The 19,939-nt window shown below is 40.9% G+C and overlaps 1 protein-coding gene across 3 annotated transcripts in view; it reads left to right on the forward strand.

Moving 5' to 3' along the window:
- LOC309828804 (N-acetyllactosaminide beta-1,6-N-acetylglucosaminyl-transferase) overlaps positions 1–19,939 on the forward strand; it is a gene marked incomplete at its 5' end in the record, with an annotated part of 76,574 nt that overhangs the window by 48,787 nt on the left and 7,848 nt on the right. For all 3 annotated transcript variants that reach the window (XM_082664362.1, XM_082664363.1, XM_082664361.1), the window contains one exon: positions 19,518–19,610. In XM_082664362.1, coding sequence (XP_082520488.1) covers positions 19,518–19,610 — 93 coding nt within the window. The remainder of the gene's footprint in view (positions 1–19,517; positions 19,611–19,939) is intronic.

Here is a 19,939-nt window from a genome sequence, read left to right on the forward strand (position 1 = left end):
AATTCAGATTGAAGGAGAAATTACACAAAACAGACACTTCCTTGGCTTCTTGTCTATTGAACAGAGTTTTAGAATGACCTGACTTTTGTATGGCCAGATAATATTAAATACACATAATAAATTTGGACATGATTTTCAAAATGTTGTATTAGCTATGTGGGCTTGTTTGGGTTCTTTTGCCTCCTTGGTAAGTGCTCTAGGCAATTCTCGGGGCAGTCATTTGGGTGAGGTCATAGGGCAAGGCTTATAATCTACAAGGTATCCTGGCTCTTGGGAACCCAGATGCCATGCTCCTTGTAGAGAAACCATAGGCAGGTTACAGAGTATTTGCTTAATTAAACTGTACTGAAGCTGGAGCTATTTGAAAGCTCATTTATAATGCCTCTGGACATTGACTGTGCTGTATAATACTTGGATCATCTTCATTGGGGAATCTGTGCCCGAATATTTTTTGCCCCTGCTACCCTGTGAAGGAAATAATCTGGAAATACTGCCCTTAATTAGCTTTTAACCCCTAATCCCTAGAACAACATTATGCAAGACAAGAAAATCTGGATTTTAGTATATGTGCACATTTAATTAAGTACAAATACCGTTGCAATTGGTAAATAACCAATAAGCTGAACTTAGCATGAATTTAATTCTTGCAGAAAGGATTAATGTATTGATAGGTACTGCTTTAGAACTGGCAAGGCCATTTTTCCAGCTTTCATTCCACCTCTAGTTATTTTCTACCAACTGTCTGAAAGTAATCTTTTCTAGAAACATCAAGGTTTTAGGTTTTTTTTTTTTTTAACAAAGCATAGTATTGCATTTCAATTACTCTTTTTTTTGGCCACACCATGCAGCATGCGGGATCTTAGTTCCCCAACCAGGGCTTGAACCTGTGCCCCCTGCAGTGGAAGCATGGAGTCCTAACCACTGGACTGCCAGGGAATTCCCTCAATGATTCTTTAAAACAGTAACATATTAGTTGCATATCAAAATCATAATAGATATATAATCAGTGTCTCCATGATTTCGTTATCATCTGTATCTCTGCTTTCTCTGAACCACGGCAACAGAATCTCCTGATATCCCCCCTGGAGTCCACATGATACTATGAAAAGGCTTTGCAACCTGATAAGTGTAGTTTACGTCTTGGCTCCCATTACCTGCTAACTATGTGATACTGGTCTTAGTCTACGCTGAGTCTCAGTTTACCCATCTGTGATGATGGAAATAATAAATAGTATTTAGTTTCAGGATAAGTTATCAATATTAAATAAGATAATGTATGTAGTGCAGTGGTTACCAAACAGAGCAGGCTTTAGAATCCACTGTAGGGCCTGTTAAAACACAGATTGCTGGGCCCCAGCCCCAGGGTTTCTGATTCAGCAGGACAGGAGCAGGCCCCAGAATTTGTAGTTCTAACAAGTTACCAGGGGATAACCTTGCTAGAAGCCCACCTTGAGAACCGCTGGCACAGACCATCTTTTACAGATTGGCACGTTCCCAGGTTTGCAGCAAATGCTGGTTCTGTTTATTTCCATCTCCTTAACTGAGAAAAAAGGCAGCCACCAGTAAAAACGAAAGTGAATTTGTATAAGGCAAAGCTTTACAGTGTTGGTTGCTTATGGAGGATACTGTTAAAGTGCTGTGCAGATGACTGATGCTTGGGAAGGACTCGTGTCGAAGAAATATCCGGGGCTTTGGAGTGAGACAAACCTGATGATGAATTTCAGCTCCGCCCTTATTAGCTTTGTGGCCTTGTGTACCCGAACCTTAAGCTCCTCAACTGCACAGTCACAATAAGGTGGCTACTTAGTAAACTTGTTTTGAGAATTGAATGAAAATATTGGGAGTAAAGTGAGAGGTGAAGTGTTTTTCTATTTATTAATATGGTCTAGAATTCCTAAACTAATGAGATTCTCAAGGAAGGTGTTAAATAAAATCCATTTAAATGTCTTTTCATACAAAAGGACGTCTGCACCATGGCTCCACAACCATGTAAAACTAGATGTAAATACACCCAAAGAGGAATAGGAGGAAGTAGAAGAAAATTTAAGCAGTTTAACATGTTGGGATGAGTACTTATTTTTTATAATTTTGATTTCCCTTAACACTATTGGTGTAAATTCTGAATACTGAAAAACCTCACTTAGGTTTTACAATAATACTGTGAAGTATGTTCTCACATCCATGAGAAGAGTGTTTCCTTAAAAATGCAAAGGACGAGTGTCTTCAGTACTCTATTTTTGAGATCACACCACATGAAAGGAACAGGAGTTGGGATTAATAGGATTGTTTTATTTTCTTAAACCTTACCATGTACAGATGTCTGTTTAGAATAGATGTAATTTCTTGGAAAAGGAAATCAACATAGCCAAGACTTGAAAGAAGTTAGAGAGTCTTTTCACAATCATTCTGTACAGGTTTCTGCTGACTCAACCACATCCTTCCCATTTCAGTGTTCAAACAAACGTTGCCCCTCCTAGCTACTTACACAGGGATCATTTTAAAACTCTGTTATGAAATTTACAAACAGAATGGAGAATGATACAGTAAATCCTGACGTGCCCATCAGCCATTTTCAACAACCATCAACATACTACACATACCAAAAGCAAGAAAACTTAAAATTTATGACATCACTGAGTTGACTCAAATTTTCAGAAATGAGTAACTTCCTTTTTTTCAAAAGAAATGGAAAATGCCAATATTCCAGGCTAAGGCTTTCTATATATCCCATAACAACGATTTGCTGAAAAGTGAAAACCTTTTTAACCCAACTTTTCGGACATATTATATCAACCATATTGAGTTTTCTTCTTCCTTTTTTATTTTTATTTATTTGTTTTGGCCACACCGCACAGCTCGCAGGATCTTAATTCCCTGACCAGGGATTGAACCCAGGCCCTGGCTGTGAAAGCTCCAAGCCCTAACCACTGGACTGCCAGGGAACTCCCTCTTCTTCCTTTTTTAAATGGACAAAACTGAATCTATAAGCACAAGTTCTTAAAGCATTAGAGGCAATAATGCTTGTTAAGATGTTCATTTTCTTGGCCTTCCTCTTCCTGCAGGGAATGTGGGAGGAGTGTGTTACTAAGAGTAAGACTTGATTAGTGTGCAGTGTTTAGAGATACTTTTTCCATCTCTTCTAGCGTCTGAATATTCTGCTTCGTCTATATAGGAAAAAAAAAAAAGACGAATTGATAGTCTTATTATTTTATGAGTCCCCTGTATGTTTGAATTTGGAATTGACTTGAAGATATTTTGCAAATTTCAGCCAAATCTTAATGTATTTCCTGTTACCAGATGTTCTCATGGGCCTCTGTTGGGTTCAATCGTCTTGTTAATTTTTTATGTATATAATGTAATCTGAGATTGAAGGTTTCTCTGATCTTACAGGGCAGCGTGGAGGGAAGAAAATGGACTCTGGCCTTCTGGCCTTGTCAGCTAACAGCTTGTCTGACACAAACTGTTAACCAACCTTGGCCTCAATTAATTTGGGTTTTAGGACTTAAAGTTTAGAAGGAATTTCTAGCTCCAGCCACTGGACCCTGTAAGAGGGGCCAGTGACCTAGATATTAGATATGCACATGACAAAATTATTTTCTAGGTTCTAGGCTCTGTCCTTAATTAGCTGTTTGACCTTGGGCATGTCATTTAACCTCTCTGGGCCTCAGCTTCCCCCTCTGTAAAATGAGGAATTTGAGCCAGGTAGCGAGAAGGTGCCCACTGAATGTCGTTTTGGTGATAGGTTTTTTTTTCTTCTTTTTTTTTTTTAAGTGGATGATTCTGGAAGGAGTAGAAACTCGGAATGCCTACTTCAAAAATAACAAAATGATTTTGTGAAGTGGATGGGTAATTTCATACTAGAGTTGGAAAGGATAATCTCCTCATTTAAGATTAGAGAAACCAAAGCCCAGGAAGGTGAAGTGATTTCTTTGGGTCACATGCTTTAGCAGCTGATCTGGGTCACGAAGGTGGGACTTGTAAGTCATAATACAATAGACTTTATATATTTAGTGCTTCTCATAATTTCTCTCTGAAATACCCTAGGTACTGGAGGAAAAGGGCAGTAACTACATTTTGGTATGTATGTTGTCTAATACTGAACGATGGGTTTTAATGACAGGATTCCATAAAAAGTGTTCAGAATTCATTTTTTAAAAGATAGTGAATATTACTATTTCTCAAATGAAAAATTCCCTGGGTATACTACAAAATAGAATTTTAAAATTTATCCATTTACCATGAAGGAGATCCATTCTGTTATACATTGTTGCTAAATCTGAAACAGCCCCCCTTTTTATTTTTAAATTTATAGGCAGTAAAATTCATTCTTTTTGGTGTCCAGTCCCTTGCGTTTCGGCGTTTGCATAGAGTCGTGCATTCACTACCATGATCAAGAACAATTCCATCACCTCCAAAAATTCCCTGATGGTGCTCCTTGTAATCAACCCCTGCCCCCAATCCAAACCCTTGGCAAATCCTGACCTGTTCTCCATCCCTATGGTTTTGCCTTTTCCAGAATGTGGTAAAAATGGCATCATAGAACATGATGCCTTTGGGGTCTGGAAAAGCAGCTTCTTCTTCTTCCTTTCTTTTACTGTAATGACTTCATTTTGCATGTTCCAAGGTGAATATAATGGATCCTCTGGCAGGTATCTGTTGAGTGTTGGTTCCATTTGGCAAACTTTTCTTCTCCCATGTTATATATTTATTTATTATTTTCTGTAAATAATAGAAATAAATAATAAATAAATAATAGTTTGACCTCTTACTATTAAAAAAAAAAGTAGGGTCGTTTTTAGTAATATTATTCATTTGGGGTGATAAAGTAAATACAGAGAATTCCCTGGTGGTCCAGTGGTTAGGACCCTGTGATCTCACTGCTGAGGGCCTGGGTTCAGTCTCTGGCTGGGGAACTAAGATCCCACAAGCTGTACCGTGCAGCCAAAAAAAAAAAGTAAATACTAGTCATATCATTATGAAGCTTGAATTTGGTATGCTTTTGTTACCTTTGATTTGACAGTATCTGTGATTCAGAATAAATAATGGGAACCTCCTGAAGTTAATTGGAGAAGGGGGCAAGGAACTGAAGGGGCCAACATTTCTTTGAAGTCTCATGTTTTGTTTTACAAATTTATGTAAATATCACATTCCCACCTACTCTATAACTTTCTTAAACGTTTCACTGAAATACAATATCATACATACAGAAAACCGCACATATCAGAATCGAAATCACTGAATTTTCAAACGGATCCTCCCCTGAGTAACCAGAACAAAACCCCACGTTACTACAAGTACTCCAGGAACCCCCCTCTGCTCCCTTCCAGAAGTAACAATCATCTTGACCCTCTCAACCAGGTCTGCTGCTTTTGTGTCATCCTAGGGCTTCTAACTGTAGCCTAGTGCTTTTCATCCCAATGTTCAGGTTAAATAGATGCTTCGAGAAGAAATGCTTGGGCTATAGTGTGACTTCCTGTGTTTCTAAAAACTGCTGGAAACTCCATGGGATCGGGGGTGAGGGGTAGGGGTGGGGTAGGAGACCCACATACATCAGGCACATCCTAGGATACTTGCTCCCATGTTTCTTCTCTTTTTAAAGTTTTTTTTTCTAAAAGATGTTTCTCACATTTGCAGAAGAGTATAAACAGAAGTGCTTCTGCTGCTCTGTATAAAAGATTAGGCTTGTTACAGATAGGCACTTAGTTCCCAGAATTAGCAACCTATATATATATACCCCAGTGCATGCAGCCGCAAGTGGAATTTACCACTGACCTTCAGATCCTTTGGACCTGTCTTGGGTTGTCAACAGGGGTTAAAATTAGACAAGAGTCCTAAGCAATGGTGATTTTTATTTGGCTGCTTTAACATGGAATTGGAAGGAATGTTTTATAACTTGGGAGTGAATTCTTGATTTACATCCAACTGGGTGTAACCTGGCACCTTGTTTTGAAGGTGAGGAAGGGAAGGCACTGCATGCAGGGCAAGATGAAAATTTGTCTAATGGATTCATTAAGGACCTTTTGCCCAGGCGGGAAACACAGCAGTACAGGGCATGCTGTGTTCTATTGATTCCTATAAGGAACGAACTGGCCATGAAATTGCTTTGCGTAATGTAGTGAGAAAGACAATCAATACCGTAGATACTTTTATTTGAAACAGTCACATAAAATCTAGGAAATGCCGCTTGAAATGCATATACCTAATTCAAGCTATGAACAAACACATCTGAACAAATAGATCACAGAGAAAACTTATTACTTGATGTTCACATGATGCAGATAACAAAAGCTTAGGTCCTAAGGAAACAGGTTTTTGGACTGATAAACCTATAAAAGTGGTAAACATGTACATAAGGTGTGCCCAAACTCATTTAAGGAAACTCAACCCATACATCTTAATGGTAAAGGCCAGTTGTAAAAGGTTATTTGCAATCTATATTTGGTATAGTTTAGTCAACTAGGTAACAGCTATGTCATAGTCTTAAGGTGACATGGAAGTTATCTGTACAAAAAATGCTTTATGAAATGATGTTTTCTTAATGATGGTTACTTGTAAATGTAAGATTTTGTAGTGTTTTGGGTTTTTTTTTTAAACTTTCATTTTTGTTCTTTGTACTTTTATGAGTCATTTGAATCCATTCGAATAAAGTGTTCGATTTTTCACAAATTATAGAATAATATTTTTAAGGAAAAAAAGGTAAAGATTCATAAGGTGAATGCACTGGGATGCTTAACACTATCTAATTTGGGGGAATGGGAAAAAAAAATTGGTCTCTTCTCTGAACTTTTCTGTATTTTTGAAATCTTCAAAACTTACAAATAAAGTTGCTTTATTGGGTGAAAAATAAAATCTCTCCTTACCAAGGCATAATGTTTGGTGTTTTAGAAGCTGAAAAGTATTATCCCTATAAAGGGATGCTCAATGAAATAGTCTTTGAAAAGCAGGGATTCTCAACCATGGTATATTACACACTTCGCGACAACTTCATGAGGTGTAGGGACTGTTTTGATCCTTGTTTACAGTTAGGGAAACCCAGGAACAGAGAAGTTAGGTAACCTGTCAGTGGTCCCACAGTTACTAATTGGCCAAGCAGGCACTTGAACCCAGGCGATATAGTTTCAGAGTCTCTCCTTTTAATTACTATATTACATTGCTTCACAAATAAGAATTTACAAAGAACTTCCTTAAGACAAATTTCAGTACCTTCAATTGTCAAAGGGTATGCACGTTTTTTAAGCATTTTGGTACAAAGTGTCATACTGCTTTTCCAAAAATTGGTCCAGTTTGTACTCCCCCTGGCAGTTCTGAAACCCCTATTTCCCTACACCCTCTCCACCACTGGGTATTAACATTTTCTAAATCTTTGCCAGTGTGCTACATATAAAATGAGGAGAGGGTCAGGGAATATATAGGAAATCTATGTACCTTCCACTCAGTTTTGCTGTGAACATAAAGCTCCTCTAAAAAAAAAAGTCTATTAAAAAATTATTTTTTTAGGAGAAGAGGCTATTTTAGGATTTACACTTTACTAACTTTAGTTTCTAACAAGTATGAGCTTGTTTTCTTTTTTCTTTGTTTTAAAAACTGAGACATAATTGACATACAACGTTAGTTTCAGGTGTACAACATAATAAGATATTTGTACATACTGTGAAATGATCACAATAAGTCTAGTTAATATCTGTCACCACCACCATAGTTACACATTTTTCTTTCCTTATAATGAGAACTTTTAAGATTCTCTCCTAGCAACTTCCAGATATGCAGTACAGTAGTAATAACTACAGTCACCATGCGGTGCATTACAGCCCCATGACTTACTTTGAGTTTGTTTTCTTAGATATTTGCGTAAGTCAGGGTATAAAGAACTACGTGAAAATGGAAGACCGATTCGGGAATTCGCAAAAGGATGGCAGGACAGCTGGGTGCGTGGATAGTGATGAAGGATGACGTGGGCAGTATTGAGAGGTGAGGTGTGGAAACCCAGTGTTTCAGACTACACGTTGACAGGGCCAGGCAGACAGTGTGAGCCAGTGAAACACGGTGGGCAGCAGGGCAGCACGAGAGCTCCAGGCTGGATAAAGTTGTAGTGAATTGTGGGCAAGGGACTCTGACAGTCCAGACTTTCATGGGAAATCTTTTTCTTTTTTTTCCACTCTTCTACCCCCCTTCTAGGGGGGTCAAACCAAACAGGCCTACCAATCAGATGTGGTTTCTGCCCATCTGCCATGTGTAGTCTGGGGACATATTTGCAAAAATCCTTTTGTGCCATGGTCAGCATTTTGGTATCTCCCTGGTGTGAATGTGACCTAGAGCAGTGAACTGCTGGACCCAGCCAGGTTCATGGTTCTGAGGGGCTAGCTGGGGAATTGGTTAGTGACAGTCTGAAGCAAAAGAAGAAAGTGACAGTTTATACACAAGTTTTTGAGGGAAGAGATAACTTTAAACTGGGTCCCGGGAAGCAGAAGCAGCAATGTAAAATGAGAAGTGGAGTTGGGGAGTCGGAATTCTAGGAAGAGGTGGAATGGACACCAGCAGAAGGGGTTTGGGATGGTAAGTCTGAATTTGCTTTCGTTTGAAGGAGGGTGAGTGAGTGGTGGATAGGCATCTCAAAGTGGCTTGAAGAAGCAGACGCAGGGCAAACGGTTCAAAGTGATCCCGCATCCCCCAAATAGGAAGGCAATAGGGTCAACGCTAATTATAGAAAAAGCCATTTGCTGGTATTGCCAACAAATCGGGCAGACTGGAGGCAGAGAGGCTGGTTTGTAGGCAATTGAAATAGTCTTGGTGAGCGACGATGTCAAGCAGCTGAACTAGGGCAGCGCCCGCAAAGGAAAATGTTACCATGAAAAGCCAGGTGAGGCTTGAAGAACGGCCGGTAGATTGGAAAACAGTTGGGACTCAACTGAAAACGAGTTTGTTGCTAACTGGACTTACGGTGGTGATCATTTTGCAATACATACAAGTATCAAATCATTATATTGTACACCTGAAACTAATATAATGTTATATGGCGATTATATGGCGATTGTACCTCAATTTAGAAACAAAGAGAAAAGAAACTCTGAGACTAGAACCCAACAGTTTTTATTTTAAGCACTCCAGAAAGCTTTGATATATTCAAAGTTTGAAAACATGACTTCAAATTCTTTCTTCCTCTTCTTCCTCCTTTCCTTCCCCTTTTGCTCAACCATGTCCAGAGTATTTGCTAGTTATCTGGCTGCTTGTCTGAGGATAGATCTATCAAAGACATTATGGTATTTCTGGAATGTCTGATAAAAGTCTAACAGGAGAGTACTTCCCTCCTGTTCATGCCAGAAGTCAGCCCTGCCTGACGCAGCTCCCCCATCAGATACTCTTACCACCTCGGAGTGAATGGTTTGCCAACCAACAGTGGGCAGACGCTACCATGTGAGTTTTTTCTTCCAGGTGCTTTCATGAACCTTGAAATAAAAGGCCCACTCCTTTAAATGTGGCCACTCAATCTCAAACTTTCATGAGACATCATCATCATGAATTTGCTATTGTCTCATACTTGACTCACAAAACTTCACAGTCTCAAGAAAACAGAATAACTTGAGGAAAGTTACAAAGAAAAAAAGAATGATCAGGGCTCCTTGAACAGTACTAGAGAAATAATGACACAGAATAGTGCATATAAATGAACCCAGTTGCTCTTCATTTCAGTATTTCTTTCTTTTCTACATTGAATTCGCATAATTTTGCACTAAAGACAAGCAAATCAGATGAAAGGAGACTTATTTCGCTTTGGCATATTAAAAAGTACAACGTGTACCCACACAGACCAAACTCTTCAAAACAAAGTACAGAGAGAAGATGCTGAAAGACAAATCATTTATCCAAGTTTATTCTCAGAGAGCTAGAGTTCAGGAACTTGCTCTGCGCCCCTGGAAGCAATACTTTGTAGAAGAGAAATTGTTCTTAAAGTTTGATTTTTTTTAAATACTTTTCATTCTCTGTTAATATAATTGTAGGCCAGCCACGGGAGGGGTGGAGTTCTGTGCTCTTCTCAGATCCTCAAGCCATTTTTACCTCCAAACAATGACTGTGGGGTTGCTTCCTAGGCAATACTTTGAGCTCATCACACTCTCCCCGTCATTCAAGATCTGTCTCAAATTCTACCCAGCTACTTTTTTTTTTTTTTAATATTTATTTATTTGGCTGCGCCGGGTCTTAGTTGCAGCATGCAGGATCTAGTTCCCTGACCAGGGATCAAACCCGGGCCCCCTGCATTGGGAGCACGGAGTCTTAACCACTGGACCACTGGAGAAGTCCCTACCCATCCACTTTTTTATCTACTTTTTTGGTTTTCTTTCTTTTAAATTTTATTTTTATTTTTGGCTGCGTTGGGTCTTCATTGCTGTGCACCGACTTTCTCTGGTTGCAGCAAGCAGGGGCTACTCTTCGTTGTGGTGTGCAGGCTTCTCATTGTGGTGGCTTCTCTTGCTGTGGAGCATAGGCTCTAGGCCCATGGGCTTCAGTAGTTGTGGCACGTGAGCTCAGTAGTTGTGGCTCACGGGCTCTAGAGTGCAGGCTCAGTAGTTGTGGTGCACCGGTTTAGTTGCTCCCCGGCATGTGGGATCTTCCTGGACCAGGGCTCGAACCCTGGTGTCCCCTGCATTGGCAGGCAGGGGACATTCTTAACCACTGTGCCACCAGGGAAGTCCCTACCCATCTACCTTTTGATGGAGGCTTTTCTAAAGCCTTGTTAAAATGAAGGTCTTCTAGAAATAAAATCTGCTGTGTCCTATCCCCAGAGTTTCTGATTCATTCTGGATGGGGGCACAAGAATTGGATTTCTGTGCTTCACCACTATTGATCGAAGTTAAAAAAAAAAATTTCTTTTTTTTTTTTTTTTTTGCGGTACGCGGGGCTCTCACTGTTGTGGCCTCTCCCGTTGCGGAGCACAGGCTCCGGACACGCAGGCTCAGCGGCCATGGCTCACGGGCCCAGCCACTCTGCGGCATGTGGGATCTTCCCCAACTGGGGCACGAACCCGCGTCCCCTGCGTCGGCAGGCGGACTCACAACCACTGCGCCACCAGGGAAGCCCCAAAATTCCTTTTAAATAGCTTTATAATTGTTTTTTTGTTTTTTAAAGCCAGGTAAGACTTGCAGAGCTGCCGATATAGATTGGAATAGGCTGGGGGCTCCCGTACTGCACAAAATTTCAACAGTTCTAGCTGGAAGGGATGAACGTGAGTCTTGGGATTCATCACAAAGGTGGAGGATATAACTGAATCACTGTGCTATGCACCTGAAACTAATATAGCACTGTAAATCAACTATACATCAATAAAAGTAAAAAAATTAAAATATCAATACATATAAACCTTTCTGGATATGCTAGCCCAAAATATCAGTATCAGTAAATCAATACCAATAAATATAAACCCTTCTGGGTACTCTGGGCCGAAAGTTCCCAGAGCATCTAATTTGTGGCTTTACCCCCAGCATCTCCTGTGGAACACAGGAGGCCCTCAAGGAAACTGTTTGAATGAGTGAATAAATTATCTTGAAACAAAATCGACGAGTAATTTAGCATGTTCACACTCCCGGGCAATTCACTTAAATGTTCTAGGCTCTGTTTTGCACAACTTGGCAATGAAGGGACCATATTAAAATATTAAAACATGAAAATTTCTAAAATCCCTTCCAGTGTAAAATGCTACGTTTCTCTTCCTCATTTCATTTTTTCCTTTTACAACCATAGTTAATTTGTTGGCAATTATCAGAGGTGAACACTGAGAGGTCATGATCTCAGGGACTACAGAATTCTAAAAAAACATCCACAGGAAACGAAAGAGGATCACTTTTTGTAAGTTTCATGTGTTAAAAATCCTAAGTGGTTAATGAACCATTGGTAAGCGGAAACAAATGTACATTTTTATTTCTAAAAATCACCTCAAACCAGGGGCAGTTTTGCTCCCCAGAGGATATTTGGCAATATCTGGAAACATTTTTGGTTGTCACAGCTGGGGGTTCAGGGTGGGGGGCAGCTGTAGATGCCACTGGCATCTCGTGGGTAAAGGCCAGGGATGCTGCTTAAACATCCTGTTGGGTTGGGTAAAGATGTTACGGAAAAACCCGAACGAACTTTTTGGACAACCCAATATGGTGCACGGGACAGTCTCCACGGCAAACAATTATCCAGTCTAAATGCCAGTAGTACCGAGGCTGAGAAACTTGCTTTAGGTTATAGTAAAAAAGTAGTCTCTTCCACAGCTACTCCATCCCCTCCCTCCCCCCCCGTGATTTTAATAGAATGATTATACTTGCAACCATTTATTTAGTTAAGCCTGCCAGGCACTATGCTAAACACAGCACATACATTATCTTATTTAACACTAACAAAACCCTGTGAGGTTTCTTTTAACATCTTTATTAGCGTGTAATTGCTTTACAATGGTGTGTGAGTTTCTGCTGTATAACAAAGTGAATCAGCTATATGCATACATATATCCCCATATCCCCTCCCTCTTGCGTCTCCCTCCCACCCTCCCTATCCCATCCCTCTAGGTGGTCACAAAGCACGGAGCTGATCTCCCTGTGCTATGCGGCTGCTTCCCACTAGCTACCTATTTTATAGTTGGTAGTGTATATATGTCCATGCCACTCTCTCACTTCGTCCCAGCTTACCCTTCCCACCCTGTGAGGTTTTGAAGATTAGTATTGATACATGATGTCTTAAAGAGATTACCGTAACTGTTAGGTCACACACTGGGATTTGTTGAGTGTTCCCGTCTTGTTGAGTGTTTTATCTCCTCCCTATGCCAGCTGTACCAGACAGGACAGATGTGGAGAACAGATGACTGTTGGCTACCCAGGCAATTGCTGTAGGGCAAACTGAAAAGGGTTGGCCCTTGCTAAGAGGGTAGAAGAAATGCTTTTCCATACATGTCAACCATCTGACTTCAGAGCCTCTGCTGGTAGTCTTTATGCATAAATAATACCATAATGAACACCTTCATGTACAGATTTTCACATTGAAAAAGTTATTTCCTTAGCTTATTGTGAAACTAGTGGCTTAAAAGGCCAGAGGGAATTGGTGATTATAGTGGCTTCTCCTCCTTTTCTAAATTGATTTTCCAGAGTTTTGCCCATTTCCTGCACCACCATGAAGTTGTGAGAAAACCTCTTTCAATACACTGACACCAGCGTTGACTTTTGACATTTAAAACCAAAATTCTTGCTTATTTAACAAGCTAAGAAGTATGCATCTGAGCTTAAATAATAAGCAGGTGCTGGGATTTGTTACCACATATATGTATCCCCAAATGGGGACCACGCTGTCTAAGAACAATAAGGAGAAACTCAAGTCAGTACAAATAAAACTTGCGTTTCAAAGAAACACATTCGTTTATTCAACAAATGCAGTTATTTGTCCAATAAAGGCGAAGCCCTAAGAAAACATTCCTGCTTACTCTGTAAACACTATCTCAAATCTTTTGTTTAAATAAGTCTCTGAAGAGCAAATGAGAGAATTGGATTTTATAGTTTAAAATGTTTTCTCTGATACGATTAGTGTCCTTTTTGCCCCGTCCTAAAAATAAGGCAAAATAGATGCTTCCTAGGATACTTGTGGTTTGAGGTAGACGTCTACCCACATACCCCATAACTACCCTTCTGACAAACAATCATAATTATAAGAGCAACAATACTAACACAATCACCTAGTCCAGTATTTTAAAAATATATAGTATATATATAATATGTATCGTGGGATATAGTAGTATATCCCATTAGTGGATCATTTCAGTAGGGTTTTGTGTTTTTTTTTTGGCTGCATTGGGTCTTTGGTGCTGCGCGCCGGCTTTCTCTAGTTGCGGCGAGCGGGGGCTACTCTTCGTTGCAGTGCTCGGGCTTCTCATTGCGGTGGCTTCTCTTGTTGTGGAGCACGGGGTCTAGAGAGCAGGCTCAGTAGTTGTGGCACGCAGGCTCAGTAGTTGTGGCGCACGTGCTTAGTTGCTCCGCGGCAGGTGGGATCTTCCCAGACCAGGGCTCGAACCCGTGTCCCCTGCGTTGACAGGTGGATTCTTAACCACTGTGCCACCAGGGAAGCCCCATAGTAGATGTTTTTACGGGAGTGAAAGGAGCAACTGGACGTTGGCACAAGTAATGGGATCAGTAGCTTTGGGGTTTCCATGTATGTTTTAACCTAAGACAGATTGAACTGCTTACTGAATAGTGGTCACACTGTATATTCAGGCTGTTCAATCTTTCGCTTGCCATTATCTGCTCAAAATAATAAGCAAGGGATACCTACGAAGTATTCGAATAGAGCTGTCACCAGAGTCTTGCTGAGTGTTTGATCTCTCCCTAAACTAGTTGTGCAAGGCAGGACAGATGTGGAGAATCAATGATTGGTGGCCACCTAGGCAGTTGCTGTAGGGCAAACTGAAATGGGTTGGCCCTTGCTAAGAGGGTAAAAGAAATATTTTTCAATACTGAGAAGTAGGACGTTATTATACCTTCAAGTATGGTGGCCTACTGGGAAGCCAAGGTGGTAACCAGGCCTGTCTGGTCCACACACAGCTAAGCGGTCCTCACCATCAGCACCAAAGCCTAAGGCGGTGGCACATCCCTTGCGCGCCACACTCACCATTCCTTTAAGGTTGATCAGTATCTCCGAATGCTGGGCCAAATGCTGTGGAGTCAAAGGCACCGTGACAACTGGCCCTCCACTCAGCTGAGCTTTTCCCAGCAACAGGTGGGCTGATTGTCTTCAAGGAGGTGATCTCGAGGTTCAAATGCATAAACAGTTGACCCTTGGACAACGCAGAGGTCGGGGGGCAGACTCCCGAAAATCCGAGTATGACTTATAGCTGGCCCTCTGTACCCAAGTTTCCTGTGTGTCTGAGTGTCCTCTGTATCTGAGGTTCCCCTGTATCCAAGGTTACTCTGAATCCAAGGCTCTGCATCCATGGATTCAACCAACCTCCTATTGCAAAAGACTGTAGTACTTACTACTGAAAAGAATCCGCACGTGAATGGACCCTCGCAGTTCAAACCCGTGTTGTTCAGGGTCAGCTGTATTCTCAGCAGAGGGCACTAGGATGTAAGTACGAGCTTCCTTCATAAGAGCAGAATTTGAGTGAGAATAGGAGGATGAGAAGCTACCTGGAAGCTTGATGAAGGCTGAGGGGAGGACTTCCAGGAAAGGAGGAAATGAAGCTGGGTCCTTGGCAGTGTCGACTGTAGCCCAGGCTTGACTGTGCACAGGAATCTTCTGGGGACCTTGTGAAGATGCTGATTCTGGTGCAGGAGGTCTGGGCGGGGCCCGAGATGCTACATTTCTAACAAACTTCCAGGTGATATTGAAGCTCTCAGTCCAAGAACCACATTTCAGAAGCAAGGGTCTATTCCCATTCCTGCCGGATATGGCTGTGCCTCATGGGCTCTTTGCAAAAAAAACAAAAAGCAACAACACAAAAAACCAAAGTAGAATTCAACATTGTCTGTGTTTGTCCCTCTCCCTACTTCTACTCCTACAAATGTTATTTTTAAAGCACAACATGAATAGTATTTAAACAAACATGTTTGAGATTTATCATCAAATAGAAAGTATGGAAGTTGAGGTTTGTAATTTTATTAGCAGAAGGTTAATAGGTGTTATGCGTGGGGGGTTTTTTGTTTGTTTTTTTTCTTGGCCACGCCATGCAGCTTGTGGGATCTTAGTTCCCGGACCAGGGATTGAACCTGGGCCCTCAGCAGCAGAAGCACAAGAGTCCTAACCACTGGACCACTGGGGAACTCCCTATGTGTTTATTTTAAAGACAACAGTCATTAATTATAAATGTCATGGTCTTATCTCTAGAATAATGGAATGTGTTTCAGAATAAGAGTTTGTGATGATCAATATTAATGAGAATGAAAAGGAAGAAAAATATTTTGTCCTCTTAAAAATGCAATCCTTTAGAAGAGGTTAAGGGCAATGTTTTAAAATGTTTAAAACATTGTCATGGCAATGTTTTATTCATACTTTTCTGCTATAGTTATTTAATCAAAATAGACACAAAAATCACATCAGCTAATCTTGCTGACATGAGTCAATATACCAGATTATCTCTTTGCTTTCCAAACTGCCCTCTCCCCACCCCCTAACCTAACCAAGGCGAGTTTTATTCTAAATTCTTTAAAAATGTGTCCTAAGAACAAAATAAAGAAGCTTCTTTTTGGATAGGCAAGCAGTAAAGTAACTTTTAAAGTATTAAATGCAAACTAAAACAATAGGAAGAAATATTGCTTAATAAAGAGTGTTTTTCTTGAGTACTCCACATTTATAAACAAACTTTACAAGTTTGGCAGCAAGAAAAGAATCCTGCCTGATAGAGAGCCCTTAGGGGTGATGACTCATACCATTTTCAGAAAAGGCTGTGCAAAATTTAATTTTAGCTGGGCTGGGAGACCTTAGTACGATACTTGATTTAAATCCTCGTATATTATTATGTGACATGAGGGCAAAAGAACAGGGCTTTTTTTCTGTCTGAAAATGCACGTTTTCATGAGTGTTTTTAAAGAGGAAAAAAAAATTTGTAACTAAGTTTTATTGGAGTATGGTTGCTTTACCATGTTGTGTCAGCCTCCACTGCACAACAGAATGTATCAGCCATACGCATACAGATATCCCCTCCCTTCTGGACTTCCCTTCCATTTAGGTTACCACAGTGCACTAGGTGAGTTCCCTGTGCTATACAGCATGTTCCCATCAGTTGTCCATTTTATACATAATAACAACAATGTATGTGTGTCAATCCCAGTCTCCCAATTCCTCCCAAGCCACCCCTTTCCCCCTTGGTATCCATACCTTTGTTCTTAACAAATTTTTTTTTTTTTTTGGCTGCGTTCAGTCTTCATTGCTGTGCCTGGGCTTTTCTCTAGTTGCAGCGAGCTGGGGCTTCTCTTCGTTGCAGTGTGCGGGCTTCTCACTGCGGTGGCTTCTCTTGTTGCAGAGCATGAGCTCTAGGTGCACGGGCTACAGTTCAGTAGTTGTGGCTCGTGGGCTCCAGAGCACAGGCTCAGTAGTTGTGGCACACGGGCTTAGTTGCTCTGTGGCATGTGGCATCTTCCTGGACCAGGGCTTGAACCTGTGTCCCCTGCACTGGCAGGCGGATCCTTAACCACTGCGCCACCAGGGAAGTCCTACTGTATGTGATTAAATGGACCCTTCAATCTCTGTGACCCATCCAAAATTTATTGAGATGGAGGTTATTGGAGATAGCACAGTGTTCCTCAAATAGGGAAATTTTGCATCACCAGGGGACATTCGGCAATATCTGAAGATATTTTTGATTGTCACAACTGGGGGGATATGTATTACTGGCATCAGGTGGGTGGAGTCCAGAGATGCTGCTAAACATCACACAATGCAAAATTCTACAACAAGGAGTTGTCCAGCTTACGTTGTTAATAGTGCCAACATGGAAAAGCTCTGGTTTAGCAGAATGGCAGCCTAATGCCCTCCTCTCCCTTTTAAAGGCTTTTTACAGTTCAAAGGTGAGTTAAATATTAATTGGTAATGCATCAGCAAGTATTGGTCAGCAACTTTTGGTCAAAAGAACAACTGAAAGAAATAGAGAAGATGGGTAGATCAGTGTACACCAGTCTAGGAAAAACTCAAAGCTCAAAACCCATTGCTTGGGCTTCCCTGGTGGCGCAGTGGTTGAGAATCCACCTGGCAATGCAGGGGACACGGGTTCGCGCCCTGGTCCGGGAAGATCCCACATGCCGCACAGCAACTAAGCCTGTGCGCCACAACTACTGAGCCTGTGCTCTAGAGCCCGCGAGCCACAGCTACTGAGCCCACGTGCTGCAGCTGCTGAGCCCGCGTGCCTAGAGCCTGTGTTCCGCAACAAGAGAAGGCACTGCAATGAGAAGCCTGCACACTGCAGTGAAGAGTAGCCCCTGCTCGCTGCAACTAGAGAAAGCCCGTGCACAGCAACGAAGGCCCAACACAGCCAAAAAAAAAAAACCATTGCTTGGGGGCTCATCATCTTTACTGGATGATCAGGAATTGTGTCTTGTCACTTACACTATCCCTTACTGCCCAGCACAGTGGTTGGCAACACCAAATGCTCAACAAGAACTTCAGCATATAAAAAAGATATTGTGTTAAAATATTGCTTGAGTTCCATATGTCTAATATTGCAAACTTCATATAGGAGCGACCCTGGAATCTCTCTCACTTATTAGCACTAAAGACATCGAGTGGCCTGTTTTCTGAGCTTTCACTTTAAGATAAATGTTATCTGGGAAGTCCTAAAATTTTTTGATAATAGCACTATTTACAATAGCCGAGACATGGAAGCAACCTAAATGTTCATTGACAGAGGAATGGAGAAAGAAGACTTGCTTGGTACATATATACAATGGAATATTACTTAGCCATAAAAAAGAATGAAATAATGCCATTTCCAGCAACATGAGTGGAGTTAGAGATTATCATACTAAGTGAAGTAAGTCAGACAGAGAAATACAAATATCATATGATATCACTTATATGTGGAATCTAATTTTAAAAATGATACAAATGAACTTATTTACAAAACAGAAACAGACTCACAGATCTCAAAATTAAACTTATGGTTACCAAAGGGGAAACATGGGGGGAAGTGATAAATTAGGAGACTGGGATTAACATACACACACTACTATATATTAAATAGATAACTAATAAGGAGCTACTGTATAGCACAGGGAATTCTACTCAATATTTTGTAATAACCTATATGGGAAAAGAATCTGAAAAAGAATGGAAATACATATCTGATTCACTTTGCTGTACACTTGAAACTAACACAACATTGTAAATCAACTGTACTCCAATAAAATTTTTTAAAGTAAATTTATTTTTTTAAAATAATATTATTATTATTTATTTTTTGGCTGCATTGGGTCTTCTTTGCTGCACGCGGGCTTTCTCTAGTTGTGGCAAGCAGGGGCTACTTTTCGTTGCTGTGCGCGGCCTTCTCATTGTGGTGGCTTCTCTTGTGGAGCACGGGTTCTAGGTGCACAGGCTTCAGTAGTTGTGGCATGGGCGCTCAGTAGTTGTGGGGCACGAGCTTAGTTGCTCTGTGGAATGTGGGATCTTCCCAGGCCAGGTCTCAAACCCGTGTCTCCTGCATTGGCAGGTGGATTCTTAACCACTGAACCACCAGGGAAGTCCCTTAAAAAGTAAATTTAATTAAAAGGCATTGAGACCAAAAATCTCCAGCTTCTTCATCTGTATTATGTTTTCATGCAATGGCATTTCTTGCAGGCTTGGGCACAAATTATGAAAAAAACCAATGGATTGTTTTTACTGGTGGCAAGTCTAGATCCATAACTACCAACTATTCGCACCATAAGCCTGTGGGGTTTTGTACCAATGATGAAAAATCTGAAATGAAAGATAATATACTGGGAGAAAATAAACATGACTTGGAAGCTTAACTGATGAAATTGACACCTCTCTTTCTTGGTTCTCATTTCTGCTTTTCTTCTTCATCAACATTGCAGGTGTTCCTGGCTCCATGCCAAACGCATCGTGGGCCGGGAACCTCAGAGCTGTAAAGTGGTTTGACATGGAAGATAAACACGGAGGCTGCCACGGTGAGGCATTAATTTGAAACTGTGAGGCCACACTGCTTGTTGGTATTGGCATGAAGGTTGTGGAATACAGGGGTTCTCACAGAGAGCCCTGCTGGTTCATTTAGACCAATCTGTGAATTATTAAACAGAGTAGCAAGAGGCTTCAAGACACAGTCCTTGAAAAGTAAATCTAAGTGTCGTAAAGACATTCTCCAGCTTATAATTTCCTAGGGAGATGTAGAGGTGGGTTCAAATTGTAACGGTGCTTTCTTCTTGCAAGTTTCTGCCTTTTCCTTATTATTCATTCCTCTTTCTGCTCCTTTGGGCATGCAGCGGTTACGAGGAGACAG

This window comes from Grampus griseus, assembly GCF_964374135.1.
Source record: "Grampus griseus genome assembly, chromosome: 10".
NCBI classification, from domain to species: Eukaryota; Metazoa; Chordata; class Mammalia; order Artiodactyla; family Delphinidae; genus Grampus; species Grampus griseus.